The sequence below is a fragment of the Hemicordylus capensis genome, chromosome 1 (assembly GCF_027244095.1).
Source record: "Hemicordylus capensis ecotype Gifberg chromosome 1, rHemCap1.1.pri, whole genome shotgun sequence".
In the NCBI taxonomy this organism is placed as follows: Eukaryota; Metazoa; Chordata; class Lepidosauria; order Squamata; family Cordylidae; genus Hemicordylus; species Hemicordylus capensis.
In genome coordinates, this window is record NC_069657.1 from 26,049,322 (window position 1) to 26,067,389 (window position 18,068).

The following is an 18,068-nucleotide window of genomic DNA, read 5'->3' on the forward strand; positions in this document are numbered from 1 at the left end:
CAGCTTCCTATGTTTCTAAGACAGGAAGAATGGTAATAAATGGTTGGATTAGCAAGAGCAGCACATTATTTCCATGCAGAAAGTCAAGGGCTTTGTGTCCAACCTGAGACCCTAGAGGGGGAAAAGTAACGGGACTGTGTTCCTGCCCGTCCCTGTAGCACTACACTACTGGATGCAAACCATAAATAACCATGTTGTGTGATGTTGTTGTGTCATGTCACAATGCTGGCACAGGGATACAGATAACATTATTTTAAATTAAATTCTATGTTTGCATATATAAAATGCAATTCTATAAATGCAACTGTGAAAAGCAGAATGCCCTGCCACATGGCAGAAGCAGGGAAACACCAATTCTTGCAGTGAAGGGAGAGATGATCAGGGCCGGAGTAACATGAATTATATCTGAATCACAGGGTCTAACACTGCATGACATTCCTCTGAAACACCAAGGCCTTCAGTTCTTGGCAGTCATCTTGGCAGATGGTCCAAAGGCCTGATTTGATATAAGACAGCTTCCTATGTTGTCCTGTGATAATGGTATGCCACAGATTGTTTTCTTTTGGACCTCCTTGAGAAATCTGTGCTTAAGGCTTGCTTTTTGAGGATAAGGTCACAGTTCATTGGCAGAACATCTGCTTTGCATGCATAAGGTCCCTGTTTCAATCCCTGGCATCTCCAGGTAGGGCTGGGAGAGAATCCTGCGTGAAACCTTGTAGAGTTGCTGCCAGTCACTGTTGACAATACTGAGCTACGTGGACCAACGGCATAAGGCAGGTTCCTATGCTAGTGATTAGGCTGGGAGATGCAACTATATAATGATATCATGCCAACATCACAAGCAGAAATACTATATATTTTCATGACTGTTATATCAAAGTCCCAAGGTTTAATTGTTAATCAATTCATTACACTGCCAGTGTCTACCAGCTTTACAGAAACAGGGGGCAGGAGTGAGTTGCTGTGATCTTCATCACAACTACAGATGGGCTTGTTATAAGCTGTGAGGGTCCTGGCTTGTCTATTGTACCAGATGCTTTCTCATCGGTGACTGGAATTGTGAGCTTTCAGAGCCTATTCTTTCTGGTAATTGGAATGTGTGTTAAAAGAGAAGAGTTGCTAAGGCAACACACAAAACACTCTGTGTGAGTATGAGTATGGGGGAGGAAGAGAAGTTTTCCTTTTTGTTTTTTAATAAGAAAGGCAATAGGAAGAGGACAGATATTCCTTTATCACAACAGATTCCAAACGCTAGTAGACTAATTCTTCATTCATCAACCCCCAAATTAAGCAGACTTTTCATCCCCATCCCTGAAATGGTGCTCAGTCTTAAAAAGGCACATTTGCAAGCAGCCTAGGGGTGAATCTCAGCTCAGGCACTGCATTTTAAATGATTTCCCAAACAATACAGTGCTGTTTCTTCTAAGACCGTCTGGACCAGAGACCATATATCACAATTTGGTTGTTTTTAAGAACAGCGAAGTGCTTCCTTAATTCATTTCCCTCTACACTACAGACTATAAAAGAATTCACATTTCGTGAAGTATCACAAGGTTAAATATTCAGCTGTGCTCCAAAAATGTCAATACCTTTACAATACTTCTACCAATGTTTGCTTGGACTTCCCCCTGCCCACCCCACCCCACCATCCAGGTAAAAAAATGGCATCAAGCGCAACATTCATTTAATATTTCATTTCTAAATATGTTGCTATCTGCCATCATGATTGTGGAAGCCTTCTAGTAAATTTCAACTTTTTTCCATTCTTAGTATTTATTCTATATATATAATATTATAAAAAGTCTTAAAAGGGTATTCTTTTTGTTTAAATTTGGTTTGCTCATTCTGCATTTGCAGTATGTTCATACAAACAAGCATAGTAGCAGCCAGTATGGGTGGGATATGGAGCAGGTGGTGGAAGTAAACAAGCTGCAAGTGTGTCTCGTTCCTGCTCTCCTCTCCCCACCCCAGAGTCTTGCCCACCCTGGGGTTAACCCCAGCTATGTTATTCACCTGGGTGCTTTCCAGACTAGACCCTCCAATGGGGTCAGGACGTATCCCGGAAGTGTGCTTCCTCACTTCCTACATTGTGACACTGCAGTCCCTACACGGACAGCAGGGTGCCATTCACATTTCCAATGCCTTGTTTCGAATTTAATTGCTGCGATATAGAGCTAGGACGTTGTATATCCAGTGTGAAAAAGTTGCTGTTTTTTCAGTGAAAAAGTTGCTGTTTTTGTTTCCGCGAGACTGCTCCCCCTGTTGTTTACATTTCGAATGTGACTTGCCCGAACGGAGGCATTTTGCTGCTGCTGAGCAGCTAGTCTGCAAAGTGCCCTGGCGGGTGAATCGAGCAAATAACCAGCCCATGTGTCAAGGGTTAAACCTTTATTGTCTGTTATTGCTTGTTTGTATTCATTTCACCCTCTTGAAACCAGGAAGCATATTCATCCAATATGCTCATTTCACCCTCTTGAAACCAGGAAGGAAATTCTTTGTATGGACCAAAATTTTCAACCCCACAAACTTCCTAAGTAAAGACAGCGTTCATTAAAATAACATCTCTAGTACTTACTTTCCTTTGGAACAAACTTCATGAGCTTGCTTTTTACTTTTACTGGTAGAGGCTCAACACGGCATTTCCTAGGTGGTGCCCTCCTGATAAAACCAGAAACACACAAAGGAATAATAAGGAAGCATCCTCCACCCCAGTGAAATGTTAACAATTGTGAGAAGGAATAGAGCTCACCAAATCACCAAAATGAAAAGGATGAGTTACCCCCACTGTAGCAAAATTTTAGAAGCAAACATGTCCCAAAACTTACCGTGAAGTGTCAACCATTTTGTAAACGACTCCATTCGGAGCAGTGGCACTTGGTACTCCAGTTGACATGAAATAGAGCTCTCCTTCAGGAAACAAAAAATTAGGCATGAATATCTGCTCAGTGGAGCAGCCGAGAGGCAGGCAAACTTACTTGGCACCAAAAAGCAGTACATGAAATTTGCCAGAAACAAACTCCATAGTGATGTGCAGGGACTTTTGATACATTAACCAGATCATTAATTCAAATTAAGAATGTGCAGGCTTTTACCCCGCAATCGTAAACACACCTACTTGGAAGTAAGTTCCAGTATAACCTTAGTGGGACATTTCCAAGCAAACAGCTCTACGACTGTGGCACCTGAAATGCTCTAAAGCAGGTCTAATGTAATTTATCTTTATGAGAGCTGGTGCAGTGTAATACAGTGACTAAGAGACTGAGCTCTGAAGCAAGATCAAGCCAGGAGCCTGGATCAAATCTCCCCTATGCCTCACAACTCACAAGGTGGCCTATGGCAAGCCGCTCCCCCTCAGCCTCAGCTGCAATATGGGGATAATGATACTTGCTTACTCTACAGAGTTGCTGTAAGGATAACAAAACAAAAGATCAAGTGAAGCTCTTTGAACATTTGAAAGTGCTAGGGCAACATGAGTCTGAATGCAAGCTCTCAACTTAGAGCTAGCTAGTGCAACATCCTTGCACTAATGCAATGTGATGTTTGCACTGGTGCAGTATTACTCTGCATGTCAGCTGTTATATTTACAAGATTCCACAAAATGCTAACAACTAAGTATCTAGCTATAATCTTAACTGAACTGCTTCAAAAATTGTTGAAAGTGATTTTTATATGTGGCAGCCTGGCAGGCATATCAGTAAGGTTTCTGAGGCTACCCCAGAGTAATGAACAGTGCATGTGCTGTTATAATCTTCACTAAGCTGGTCAAATAAATCCTTTAGATATTATATATATTATATATTTATATTATAAATATTATATATTTATCACATCTGCATTAAACCCTTACTTTAAGGAGCTCAGTGGCATACATGGGTTTATCTCATTATATCCTCACAACTATTCTATGAAGTATTCTAGACCAGGGATTCCCAACCTGTGGTACTCCAAATGTTGATGAACTACAGCTCCCATCATCCTCAGCAATAATAAATTGTAGCTGAGGATGATGGGAGCTGTAGTTCATCAACATCTGGAGTACCACAGGCTGGGAACCCCTGGGCTAGACCTAGAAAGTGTAACTGGCTGCAGATAATCTCAAAACCCCATGGCTCTACAGGGGGATGAATTGGCTTTCCTTAGCCCAAATTCAACTCTGGCTGACATACTCTGCAATGTTCCACTGCAAGGCAGATGGAACATTGTACATTATGTCAGCCTCTGTTCACAACACACCAGTTTTTAATCAGATGCCTGTAATATTAGACCTCCGATCTCTCATGCATGCACTCTGCCTTGGGACTGGCTGCATTCTCACCATCACAAGGATCCTGGTTAAAAAGGTAATCAGGATCGGTGAGCCCTGCAGAGCTGATTGTGAGAACACAGAATTTCAGGGCATTCCTCGTCAAACCGCTCCAGTTAACTAGAATTTATTTACCCTGGATAAAATGCTGGTTAATTGGAGTGGTTTGACCATGATTGCCCTAAAATTCTGCATTCTCACAACCAGGTCTGTGGGACTTGCTGATCCTGATTAACTTTTTAACCAGGACCCTTGTGATTGTGAGAACCCAGCCACTCCGACCTCAAACAAGGATTGGGATTTGTTTCCTCTTTTAGTGATGTTCACTTTTAAAAACAAAAAGAACTGTTCTATCCAGCCAGTTTTATTTCATCTTCTCAGTCAGGGTTCACAGCAAGTATCATCTGCTTGCTTGTCCAGGAAACAATTTTGTTTGTTAACCTTGAGGATTTGGCAAAGAGTCACCATGTCTGGATGCCAAGAGACTTGCACTACAATAGCTGTGAGTACAAACTCATAAACTGCAAATTTGGGAACACTGCTGCTTAGTAACAAGGTTAAACATTTGTGGGGTGATGACGCTTGTCTGCCTGTGACCACAAACGATTAAAAAAAACATTTTTGCTTTGTACACCCTTCTCAAATGAACCATACTGGCGAGGTAATCAGCAACACTGACCAAGCAAGCATCACTACCACTCATGTCCTTCCTCTTGTTTTTGAAGGCTCCATAGACATGGAACAAATAATTCCAATTCACCAGAATGTCACCAGTTTATTTGGTTCTACATAATATGCTCCAGGATTATTACTATATGTTATTAAGAGCAATAACTACAAGCAAGTGGAGTTAAATACACCACTAGCACACCAATGAAGTTGGATTTTTTTTTAAATTTCAATGTACATTTTGTATTTGCTATTTGCTTCATAAATTCTTGTAATTAGGAGACATGTCATAAAATTTAACATAAACAAATAGGGGTAGATTCCGAACCTCATACTTCTTGATGAATGCATAAGAGCCCTGCTGGATCAGACTAAAAGTCCATCAAGTCCAGCTTCCTGTTTCCCTAAAGTGGCCAATCAGATGCCTCCGGGAAGTCCACAGGTAGGGTGTGAAGGTAATAGCTCTCTCCTAGAGCTTTCCCAGACAGCAGGCTTTACCCCGGATTCAATGTAGGGCTTTACTAAAAATCCAAAGTTGCCCCCCCCCCCCCATGCGGCAAAAAGTGGATTTTCTTACCCTGGATATAAATTGAGCTACACTCTAACGTGCAATTAAAAAAACCCCTCAAAATTGTATGTGAAGTGCTCCCCGATAGCTCGCAGGGACTTTGGAGTAAATTTGGCTGATATGTGAATGCACACCTCCATTCTGGAGGAGTTGCAGCCTAAACACTGGGTATGGAAAACATCCTGCTGTTGCTCTCCAGCAACAGGTAGTCAGTGGTATCTGCCCCTGAACCTGGAAGTTCCCAACAGCCATTATGATTAGTAGACTGATCCTACTAGATAGACCTGACCTCTGTGAATTTGTCTAATAGAGACATCTGACCTAACCTCTGTGAATAGACCTATTATCTATGAAATTTGTCCAAATTCTCATTAAAACCACCTAAGCTAATGGTCCTCACTATATCTTGTGGCAGTGAATTCCATTAATTAAATATGGCAGGAGTTCTGAAACTTGGGTCCCCAGACTGTGTTGGACTACAGCCCTCATCATCCCTAGCCACAATGGACAGGGCCAAGCCACAATGGATAATTGTGGTTGGGCATGATGGGAGCTGTAGTCCAACAACATCTGGAGACTCAAGTTTCAGAACCTTTGCCTTAAAGCAAGGGTCCCCAACCTGCGGCCCTCCAGAAGTTGCACAAACTACAATTCCCATCAGCCCCAGCTACAACTTATTGTGGCCGGGGCTAATGGGAGTTGTAGTTCAGCAACATCTGGAGGTCTGCAGGTTGGGCACCCCTGCTTTAAAGCAAAGAACATGGCCTCCAAGGCAGCCCCAGCTAATTGGGCAAAGAAGCACCTTTTAATGTAGTGACTTATATACTTAGCAGGGGGACAGCTACTATCGCTCTTCAACGCCAGCACAGTGTCTCTCCAGAGGTGATTGTTGGTATCTATCTCAGATGTCTTTTTAGACTGTGAGCCCTTTTTGGGACAAGGAACCATCTTATTTCTTTTTTTGTGTAAACCACATGGAGATTTTTTGTTGTTGAGAAGTGGTACAATAAACAAAAACAACAGCTGGCATCTAGATTGACTTAATATACTATTCAGGGGCTTCTCTAAAGGACTGCTTAATTTCAATAGGACTACTCATGAGTAATTTAGTTTGGCTGTCAGCCAATAAGCTCATCCAAAAACCCAAGGATCCGAGCCAAACGTTTCATTAAGCAATTCAATTATTACCTGCCTCATCTTCAGCAAAAGAGATGATATACTGATAGTAGTTATTGATAAGTCCAGGAAACATACATGTTTGTCCTTTCCCCATACAAATTTCATTGTACTGCCATTCCCCAGTCAGACGGTTCTCCTTCAAGGACATCAGGCGCCTGTAAAGCAAAAAGAGAAAAACAACAACCACAACATGTTGTATTATGTAACTTGGGAGAACAACTTTCAGCCTGCCTGATCCAATTGGGCTTATATGTCTTTTCCTTAATTCCTGCAGAACGCGACAAGTCCTCAACATTCAACGGGAATTGAGGGTGTATGTAAGGATTGGCAGCTTGTTGGGCACGGAGGGGTACAGCTGAAATGCAGTCATGAACTAGATTAATTGGCAGCTCTGACTGTGAGTGCATAATATCATTTTGAAAAAGTCCTTCTTGTAGAAGACGGAAAAAATAGTAATTTTTTCCATTTCAATGTTCTTATTTCTGATCCTTAGCACTTCTGCCATCTTAAACATGAGGACAAGAGAGTAAATATTATTTTTTTAAAAACTGGGTGGGGCTCTCAGGATTTTGACATCATCCACAATACATCACCTTCGGAACGTACACAAAGCTTGTGTTGCTCAAGAATACTAACATTTAGGGTGCTTTAAAATCAAGGTACATGTGAGATACAGGACAGTGAAGAAATTACAGCAACATTAAAGAAACGCTGAGAAGCATTCCCCCCCCCCCCAAGTTCCTCTAAATATTAAATAAGAATTTAACCACATGGGGCACATATTTACACGAACGCTTCACCAAAGCATAGCAACAAAGAAAACTCACAGAGGTCGTTCACACAACCTCCAGCTGCTGCTCAGAAGGGCTATGGGGAAGGCAGAAGCAAACCTACCTTCCCCGGCAGATAAGCCGTCTTTCCCTCCGCCCCGCCGTGTGCCTACACAAGTGGTGGCACGGCGAAGGCCCAAGCTAGGATCGGGAGGACTTCCCCCTCCCACGTCCCAGAGTGCCCTGCACCACAAGTGCGGCTGCTGCTCTCATTAGAACAGTTGTCATGCTCAGCACGGCTGCTCCTCCGCCCACCCCCGGCTCTCTGCCAGTAATGGTGGCAGGCTAGGGGGAAGCCTTTTAACCTGATGGAGATGGTTCGCACAATCGCCTGCCAAGGTAAAACGAACCACAGGCTGGTTTAACCTCAGCTAAACACCAGATTAAAAAGTCGGGCTAGCAGGGGCAGAAGCTCCGGGATCGGGAGTGATCCCGGTGCTCTATATGAGCAGCCCAACCAAGACTGGGCTGCCCTAGCCTCACTGTGTGATGACTTTGCCCCATCATAAACTACGGTATTAAAACTTTGCTAGTGGCCAATAGACATGGCTTTTGTTTAGCCTTACATATTTTGGTAAATAACAGACTTGGGACCTCTGATCTGGATTGTGACGACAGCAAAGGGTTAAATGTCCCTTCCTACATGCACTGATACTGATCAGAGTCCCCCACAACTGCTATTTACAAAAAAATAATAATTTAAAACTACATGGGGCAAAGTGTGGCTGACATTCCTTGCAGTGTTCTGACAACGGAAAGAGCCCTGTAGGCAGTGGTCCCTCTAATTTTTTTCATCTCTGTGAGGAATGAGTTTTGTTCTGGGCCTCGGTATCAAGGCAGTGTGTATGCACCTGCAGGCAGAATGGGGCCTTCTTGATTCAACCTGAGCGGGATCTAAAATGAACTGAGCGGACATCCAAAAACTTGTGAGCATGCGCACATGCTCACGCCTTACTTAAAGGGAACAGTGTCTGTAGGGATGCAAAGAGCTCAGATGGGTGCTTCCTTTTGCTGCCCAGCAGCAGCAGGGTGGGGGCAATTTTCTCTGCTTTCCCCTCCTGAGGCTCCCTCCTAAATGACTATTCATTTGTAAGAATACGTCCCTGAGGGTCGCACAACCCTTGGAGACACATTGCTGCGAGTGAATAGTGCTTTAGGAGGCAGGAGAAAGCAGTAAAAATTGCTGCCCCCTCATCCTCCACTGCTGCTGGGCTGCAGAAAAAAGAAGGAATGCAACTAGTTTTCCAAGCTCTTTGCATCCCACTAGGCTCCATCCGTTGTGTGAGCACTTTGGGGGAGGTTGGCCAATGTGTTTTGAAGTTGCTCGTAAACTTATCCATAAGAGAAATGCCCAATTTCAAAGCATAGTTGCATCATGATAATACAGCATTAAAAGCTTGCCCTAGTGTTAGTCACCTGTACAACTGTATGAAACAAGAACACAACACGATGGGGATCTAGGAATCAGCTAATGACGCAGCAGCAGCAGCTGGTAACCAGCAGAGCATCAGCAAGCAGGAGTAGACCAAAAGTGGTTAGACTGCATAAGCACTCACATCTCATACAGAGAACAAACCAAGGATTCCAGCTGGAGTTGGTTATTGTTCACTAGTCTGTCAATGACCAATGGCCAGTCTGTGGTCACTTACCCACTCATAAAATCACCAAATATGTACAGCCCATTCAAGTTTGGAGACTCACAACCCCGATAGACATAGCCTCCTGTCACTGATTTCCCCATTTTGTGCGGGTAAGCATATATGGGAAGCACATCATCTGCAGAGGGGAAAAAGATAATATCATACTTGTAGGATGCAAAGGAGACATTTTGTTTGTTTGTTACATTTTTATACTTCCCCCCACAAAAAGGTCCCTGGGCAGTTCATAATTCAAAAACCATTAAAACATAAACACAATGAAAACTATTTAAAAATACAAATAAAAACTCTAAAACCCAAAGCTTTAAAACTATAAACAAAAAGCCTGGCTGAACAGGTATGTTTTCAGGTCCTTCTTAAAAACATTCAGAGAAGGGGGAACTCTTAATTTCATTAGGAAGCGTGTTCCAGAGTCCTGGGGCAACTCTAGAAAAGGCCTGGTTTTGGTTGCCAATAACCGAGGCGGTGGCAACCACAACTAGACCTCTTCCAATTATCTTAATAGGCGGCAGGGTTGATGAAGAAAAATGTGTTGTCTTAAATACCTCGGACCCAAGCCATTTAGAGCTTTATAGGTAACAACCAGCACTTTGTATTTTGCCCGGAAACTTATTGGCAGCCAGCGTAGTTCTTTTAAAATGAGTGTAATATTATCTCTTTGGGCAACCCCAGAGACAATCTGGCAGTTTCCGAACTACATACAAAGGCAGCCCAATCTAGAGCACATTGCAGTAGTCAAGTCTGGATGTTACCAGCATACACACCACTGTTTTATGGTCATTTATCTCCAGAAATGGATGTAGATGGACAATCAGCCAAATGTGATAAAAAGCACTCCTGGCCACTGCCTCAACCTGAGAAATCAGAGTGAGGCTTGGGTCCAGGAGTACTCCCAGACTATGTACCTGATCTTTCCAGGGGAGTGCAACCCTGTCCAGAATAGGAAGATCTAAATCACTTCCTGAGTCTTGACATCCCACAATGAGTACCTCCGTCTTGCTCGGATTCAGCCTCAGTTTGTCCTCCCTCATCCAGCCCATTACTGCCTCCAGGCAGGCATTTAGGGAAGTTAGGCCATTTCCTGATGAAGTTGACATGGAGAAATAGATCTGGGTGTCATCAGCATATTGATAACACCCTGCACCAAATCCCCTGATGATCTCTCCCAGCAGTTTCATGTAGATGTTAAAAAGCATTGGAGACAGTATGGAGCCTGAGGGGCTCCATACCGGAGCTCTTGTTTTGAAAAGCGACAGTCTCCAAACGACACCATCTGGAACCTACTCAAGAGGTAAGAGCAGAATCACTGCAAAGTCGTGTCTCCCACTCCCAACTCCTTCAAGTGCCCCAGAAGGATACCATGCCGAGAGAGCCAAAAGGATCAACAAAGTCACACACCCCAGAGTCACACTCACCCAATCTTTATTCCTAATTGGAGCTCATCCAACAGGCTGACCAAGGCCGTCTCAACCCCATAGCCTGCCTGAAAGCCAGTCTGAAAACTGCAGCTTTTGATTGTGGCAAATAAACCAGAGAACCCAAATGTCATCACAGGCAAAATGACATAATGGGCAAAAGAGAAAACAAACAGCCTTCATCAGAAGAAGGACATATGCTGTGGTTCCTACCCAGCCTTGATGAACCGAGGGTGGGGCCCCCCATCTTCCTTCAGTGGAAAGGGTATAGGTCTCAGAGTGGCCCAAGGTGGGTTATGTCACCTTTCTGCCTTTGTAGCCACATCTGCCCTCATCTGGGCCTGGCCTTTCCCTGGAGGTCCCAAGCTTCACACTCTCAGGCTTCTGTCCACCTCTTCCTTGGCCGCCACCATCTTTAAATAGGGAGAAGCATCCACTGCAGCCCATCCAAGCTCTGCCCTTCCTGTGACCTATGTCTTTATCACTTCCCCAAATAACCTGGCCCAACCCTTCTGCCTCCCGCTATTCTGCATGCCCCCTCTCCCTCCCGTTCCCATCCAGGCTCCAGCCCAGCCCTCTGCGTCCTGTTCTCTCTCCTCCTCCTTCATCTGGCTGTTCTCCAGCATGGCTGCTGCTTCTGACGCAAAGCGAGCCGCAGCGTCAGTCAGCACTGCTCTCAGCTTCGATACATAGCCCACCCCGGGAGACTGCTTTGTGGCTGCGCCAACTCTGGCAGGGTTTCGTCGCTTCAGCTGCTTGGGCCCTAACTCTCTAATGACTCTCTAATGATCTCCTGTTGCCCGGATTGTCTGCCTCGTCCTGCCTCGTTACCCTCCAGGTAACAGGGCATCTGGGGTGAGGGCTGGTCCCCACACATGCATTAATCCTTAACAAGGTCTGCACTTCTAAACTTCAGGAATGTCACCAACAGCTTGCATTTCTAGGCAGCAAACATTTCATCTACTGCACAGAAAAAGCAGTAATGCTTTCTCAGTGACTGCAGTGCAGAAAGGGCATTCTGTTTCAGAATACCCATACAAAACCCTGTCTTAATTTCTTGTTTTAGCTTTGATTTCTGTACATTGGGGATTTTAATTAAATATGCTTTAATTTGGTTACAATGAGAGGGAAGGAAGCAAACTACAATTTGCTACAATTTGTCAGGGGAGGCTTGTCTATGGCTACCTCCAGCTCAGGGATGGGCCTTCTCAGTTGTCGCTCCGATGCTTTGGAATGCGCTTCCCGCTGACATAAGACTCTCCCCATCTCTAGCGATTTTTAAAAGATCTTTGAAGACTCGTCTTTTTAACCATACCTTTTAACTTTTGCAATTTTAAATATTGTAAACTGATGTTGTTTTAAGCAGCTTTTGGAGTTTTAACTGCTTTTAATGTTTTACTTATTTGTATTGTTGTTTTATAGTTGTGAACCGCCCTAAGACTTTGGTTTGGGGTGGTATAGAAATGAAATGAAATGAAATGAAATGAAATAAATAAAGGTTATGAGTTTTAGCCATTACCAGGTAGATCCATGCAGATTTCCATCCACACATCTATGCCACTGTAGCTGAGATAATAGCCCGACCTGAAATCTAGACTGGCACACTCCTGGCAGCCTGATCCGAAGTCTAGACTTGCATACTGGCAGACTGATCCGAAGTCTAGACTTCACACCCTACCAGTTGGCTTGTCTATTGAGCAAAAGTGATGGCAATTCTTAAAGAAAAATTATAAATGTGTTCCTTTAGGAAAAATAACAAGCTAAGTAGCTTTTAACAGACAGGATGACTAGTCTATGCAGAGATTTAATAGCTTAGAAAAACTATGTTTTGTTGCCCTAAGGCTGTGAGCGTCAGCAATTTTGGAATCAACTTCTAGTGAAATCAAAGAAGCTTACTTCCAAATACATGAGTGGAGGATTAGGGCTTCAAAACTCTTTTTGTTCATTATGATAAAAAACATATAAGCCATCAATATATGATGAAGATAAATCAAAACATGAAGGACTGCAATATCTATGCCTTTGTGGATTTTCATTAAATTATAGTTTATATAGCAGAGCTGAGTTTTTTCCCCTTCTGCATATTTGTCCAATCCATAAAGCAACCACTATGAAAATCTGGCACACTGGGGCATCGTTAGCAACATAGTTGGCTAAGAAAAGGCACAGCAGCACCATCAGAGCTTGGTTTCATTTTCCGCTTCTTACTCTTGGCATAATTCAAAGGGCAGCAGCTCTGTTTCGATGCATTTTGCAAGACAGCTTCACTCCTGGCCTGAAACCAAGCCAAGCGAAGTCTGCAACTTGTGACTCTTCAAGCTGAAGGCAGTCCTTCAGCTACATATGGCCAGGAGCTGCTAACCTGTCCCCTATTACTGTAGTCTCACACAGTCAGGGGGGGAAAGACAGTGCTGGATTGAGACGCAAGCTAAGTAAGGTGCAGCTTAGGGCCTCACATTATGAGGGTCCTCTGAATTGGTTAGATGGTTAGTTTTTTGTTGCATCACTGCCAAGTATATATGTAAAAACAAAGCTTTATTATTTCTATTTTCATTGGCCTTTTAAACTTGACATAGCTTAAAGTAGGGCTGCACAACTTTGGCCCTCCAGGTGTAGGGAGGGCATAGGCGGCCTGTGTCCTCATGGACATCCCCTCCCCAACAGCTGCACACTCCCCACCTCGTCCGCCCCTTCTACTCTCCACGGCCCGGTGCCCCGAGCCACCCACAGCTGCGGCAGGCTCTCTGACCCAGCAGCTCGTGGAGAAGTTACCCTGCCCACAACATTCGGCTGGCCACCAGGCATACACAAAGGCCAGCTGAGTGGCAGAGCAGCCTCCCCAAAGGCTGCTGGGTCAGGAAGCCTGCCGCTGCCACGAGGGGTTCCGCTGGGTGCCACTGCCTGTGGCGGGGAGGAGCGAGTGAGGTGACCCCAGAAGGAATGAAGGCGCGGCCCCGGAGGCAGCTCAGCATGGGTCCTTGGAACCTGTGTGCACTATTACAGCTCTGCCCCTGGCTGGACTACAACTCGCATCATCCCTGACTACTGGCCACTGTGGCTGAGGGCAATGGGAGTTGTAGTCCAGCAACAGTTGGAGGGCCAAAAATGTGCAGCTCTGGCTTAGGGCCTCAGCATGTCATAACCCAGCCCTGGTTATGGGCTGGAGGAGGTTTATCAAACTGTGGGTGAACACCCAAAAATTGGTGGGCAGAGTTCCGTTTGGTGGGTCACATTGTGCAGGCCAGATTCTAAGCCCCTTTTTTGAGAAAGAAGCAATCAACTGCTGGCTCCCAAACAAGCCATTATCTAGTTCAATTCATCAGACCACAAAGTTACCTAATGAGGAATTGGTGCAAAGCTTTTTGTCGTAACAACTGAAGCCTTCTCTCGCTCTCCAGCCATAATTCTTCCCTTTCTCCACAATGTCAACTTCTTCATACTTGTTCTGTCCCACATCGCCACAGAAAAGCCGTCCCTTCCCTTCTTTGGTGTAGGGGTCGCCCCTATCAAAAGAGCAGCGCCACATATTTCTCGCCCCATATGCATAGACTTCAGGCCGGGCTTTTGGTTCATCAACAAAAGGATTGTCCGGAGGAATTCGATAGAGAGGCCCATAGTCATTGTTATCGACATTGATCCGGAGCACTTTACCAAGCAGCGTTGACCTACAGATGTTCAGAATACACACACACAAACAGTACTCTGTTAGAACGAAAAATGTGGTTGGAGATTTTTATGGAAAATTTTCTATTTCTAAAGTTTCTGCTTGGCTACTTGAAAAACTTTTGAGATACAGTGTGGGAAATTAATACGGTGGGAGGAAATTCCACTGTATAGATAGGTCAAATAATATGTCAAATCAGTTCACAATCTATTTAGGCCATCAGGAAAATTTGTATAGTAATTCTTTTGAGAAAAATTAATCCAAATTTTATGCAAATGAGGGGACAATTTGCATGGGAAGATTTTCCAATCCAAAATTTTCTTGAAAGCCCACATCTCTGATTAGAACATACTTTGTCTCCAAAAATCTTAACAATATTAAAAACAACAGAGAGGTTCTTCTTCAGACTTCCCAGGAAATAGCTGCAGAAAATATATCAGTAAGAACAGAAAGTACTTGCAGCAAAAACTACCTAAGAGGTTGTAGGTACAAGTAGGCTTACTTACTAGGTAGGCAGGAGAAGGGCCAGGCTAGAAATGTGAAATACATAAAATGAGTTTTTCTTTCTCACAGTTGAAAAATAATACAGGTTAAATCTTTCTGTACATGCAAAGGACAGGTAGCACGGAATGCACACCTTCCAACAGAGACCAGCAGTTCGAGATAATGAATGGGATTACATCTGGGAAAAGGTAGTCATTCATTTTGTTCAGCCTACTGGCCCACGTCATCACTGGCTTTCTAGTGAGACTTCCAAGCTGAGGTCTGCTTATTCTAGACATTTCTACATTAGAACTTGGAACACGACCATCTTATTTCAAAAGGACTATTGAGCAGCTTTCCCAAGGATATGCCTTTCTGAGGTCACCCATCTCTGGCACATTGAAACCTGTGGTTGAGCATTAAAAATCTCATTGGCCATTGACTGAAGTGGGCATCAAGCTACCAGCAAAGTAGCAAGTTCAGTTCAGAACACCAGGGCATTTAACAGCTCAACCATGAATGCTAAAATCCCTGGGCATAATCTATCAGAAACTTGTGAGCAAATCAGACTGAACAGAATGAGAATTGCAAAACTTGGATACTGAGCAGTCCTCATTTATTTCATACAGGGGAAAATCTCAGTGGGTTATGCCAAAACCTATCATTTTGGTCTCTAACAACTTTGGGGACAGGCCTGAAACTTCCTTGGACTTTCCCTATGCTCCATAATAGAATAGTTAGACCAACTGTCTGACTCAATATAAGGCAATTTCATATGTTTATCAGAATCTGCGATTATAGGAATCAGACATTTTAAAATCGGTCTCAACAGCTACCCCAGAAAGAATGCACCATTGTTCTTTATTGTAAGCCTGGGGGCCAGTGTTGTCCACATCAACCCTAAGTGTAACTCTTGAATCATTTATTTGGTCTGTGTGAAGTTTCTACCACAGCTTCATACTCTGCAGAGTTTCCCTGGAGCCATGTGGAGATGACCATTCCCACTGTGCAGTGCTTCACTTTGCCTAGAGGTGGGCTCCTTAAGGGAAACAGAGCCATCTTGGGCCCCTGTCCCTTTCTGGAAGACTTGCACGAAGTGCTGGGAAGTGTAGCTTTCCCCACAGAGGTCTTAAGAGAGGGCTCCTTTAAAGGGCCCTCCCAACACTGAGAAAAGTGCAGTACTGCGCAGAGGTAAGCACAGTGTGAAATGGCTCTCACATTGAAAGTTTTTTGCCCAAGTGGCCCCCACTTGAAAAACAGTGAGGAATACTACCCGAAAGAGTGTTATGTTGCTGGTGGCAATTACTGATGACCTAGTGCCTCAGCATTTGGAACCAAAAGTACTTCCTTGCATGAATTGTTCAGCAACTGCCAAATTCTGCAGACACTTCTGAGATCACAAAAATCCTGGTAATTTTTTACATAAGGGCATGATGAAGATTTGACCTTAGTGCACTGCATAGTCCAAGATACAACCTGACTCTAAAAAAGCAGTAGGAAGGAATTCAGGCAACTATTGAGCTTAGACTGATTTATCTATATGACATAGAGTACAGCCTACTTGCCCCCCTCCTAAATGAAATTAAGATTCTTACTTGTTTTGAGCATTTCCAAATGACCCGAAAGGATCACCAGCCATCCCCCCATCTCCAGTGAAGATATATAGATAACCATCATCTCCAAACAGCAGTTCTCCGCCATTGTGATTCGAAGCTGGTTCATCTATTTCCAGAATTATTCTGGGGGTGGGGAGGAGACAACAAAAGAATCCAAGTAACAAAAAAGTTAACACAAAGAAACTACCATTTTAAAAAGTAACAACTGTCTGTCTGAGACTGATTGTGGATCAACTGAATGTACGTCTACATCATAAAAGTTGTCTTTTGCATTTGGTACAAAATAGAAATAGGAACATAGGAAACTGTCTTATATCGAGTTGGACCATTGACTCATCTAGCTCAGTACTGTCTGCAAAGACTAGCAGCAGCTTCTCCAAGGTTGCAGGCAGGAGTCTCTCTCAGCCTTTCTTGAAGATGCCAGGGAGGGAACTTGGAACCTGCTGCATGCAAGCATGCAGGTGCTTTTCCCAGACTGGCCCCATCCCCTAAGGGGAATATCTTACAATGCTCACACTTGTGGTCTCCCATTCAAATGCAAACCAGGGCAGACCCTGCTTAGCAAAGGGGACAATTCATGCTTGCTGCCACAAGAACAGCTCTTCTATGATTTTCTTCACTCTGTGCTAAATAAAGGCAAGAAACCACAATTCATTTCAGACCCTTTCAAAAGAAAAGGCTTTATTTAATTTAATTTACTTCAGTTTGCTCAAACCAAAATATAGCATTTGTCTAGAATTCTCATTGCTGAGCAGTTTAGCCCAGCTGAATGTATTAGGTTAAATACATCAGGGCTGAAAAATTCCCAGGCACCAGGGAGCCATGGTGCCAAGAAAGTTAATGGTAGTGCCTAGACTAGGATATTCAGAGGTAAAGTTCTTTAATAAAACCTTTATTTGTCCCATGCAACTCTGTTTCTGTTCTAACAATGCTATTTACAAAGGAGATAAAGAGAGACCCATTTACTCTCCGCCTCAACAAAGTCTGTCACTAAACCCAGTAATTTTGTCAAGTGTCCATTGTCTGGCTCCTAATTTGGGGGCTCCTAGATCCAAAGAAAAGTTGTCAATGCCTGAAACACATCCATCCAGAATTCAGTCAAAACCCATTATGACTCTGTGAAATCATGCATTCAAGTATGTCCTGAAGGAGCATTTTGTCTTCCCAGTACAGTGCTGTAGAATGTAGCCAAGAGCATAAGAAATCTGAGCATAAGAAGTCTGTAGAATATTGCACAATGAACAAAATGCTATCTTGGGGGACTTCCACCTCAGACAGTTTTTTTTTAACCACTGGGATGTGACCATAGCTCAGTGGTAGAGTATCTGGTGGGCCACTGTGTGCAACAGGATGCTGGACTAGACGGGCTTTGTGCCTGATCCAGCAGGGCTGTTCTTATGTACTTGCCTAGGTCTCAGGTTCAATCCCTGGCATTTCCAGGTAGGGCTAGGAGAAACGTCTGCCTGAAACCTTGGACAGCCACTGCCAGTCCATGCAGACAACAATGAGTTAGATGGACCAATAGTCTCACTTGGTATAAGGCAGTTTCCTATGTTCCTATCATATCATCCTCCTAAAGGTTTGTGATGGAGCTTATCTTGGAGAATGGGGATGGCAGAGAAAAGGCAGCAATAGATTAACACCCTCGGCCAAGTGATGCTCTGCACCCATTGCAAGAAGGTT

At 43.8% G+C, this 18,068-nt stretch overlaps 1 protein-coding gene across 2 annotated transcripts in view; it reads right to left on the reverse strand.

Moving 5' to 3' along the window:
• The window catches only part of HHIPL1 (HHIP like 1), a 58,083-nt gene that overhangs the window by 12,550 nt on the left and 27,465 nt on the right, over positions 1-18,068 (reverse strand). Inside the window, exons 3-8 of one of the 2 annotated variants that reach the window (XM_053282911.1) lie at positions 16,365-16,508; positions 13,959-14,287; positions 9,199-9,325; positions 6,729-6,874; positions 2,826-2,907; positions 2,576-2,658 (exon numbers count right to left, since the gene is read on the reverse strand). In XM_053282911.1, coding sequence (XP_053138886.1) covers positions 2,576-2,658; positions 2,826-2,907; positions 6,729-6,874; positions 9,199-9,325; positions 13,959-14,287; positions 16,365-16,508 — 911 coding nt within the window. The remainder of the gene's footprint in view (positions 1-2,575; positions 2,659-2,825; positions 2,908-6,728; positions 6,875-9,198; positions 9,326-13,958; positions 14,288-16,364; positions 16,509-18,068) is intronic. The other variant, XM_053282912.1, reaches the window with a different exon arrangement.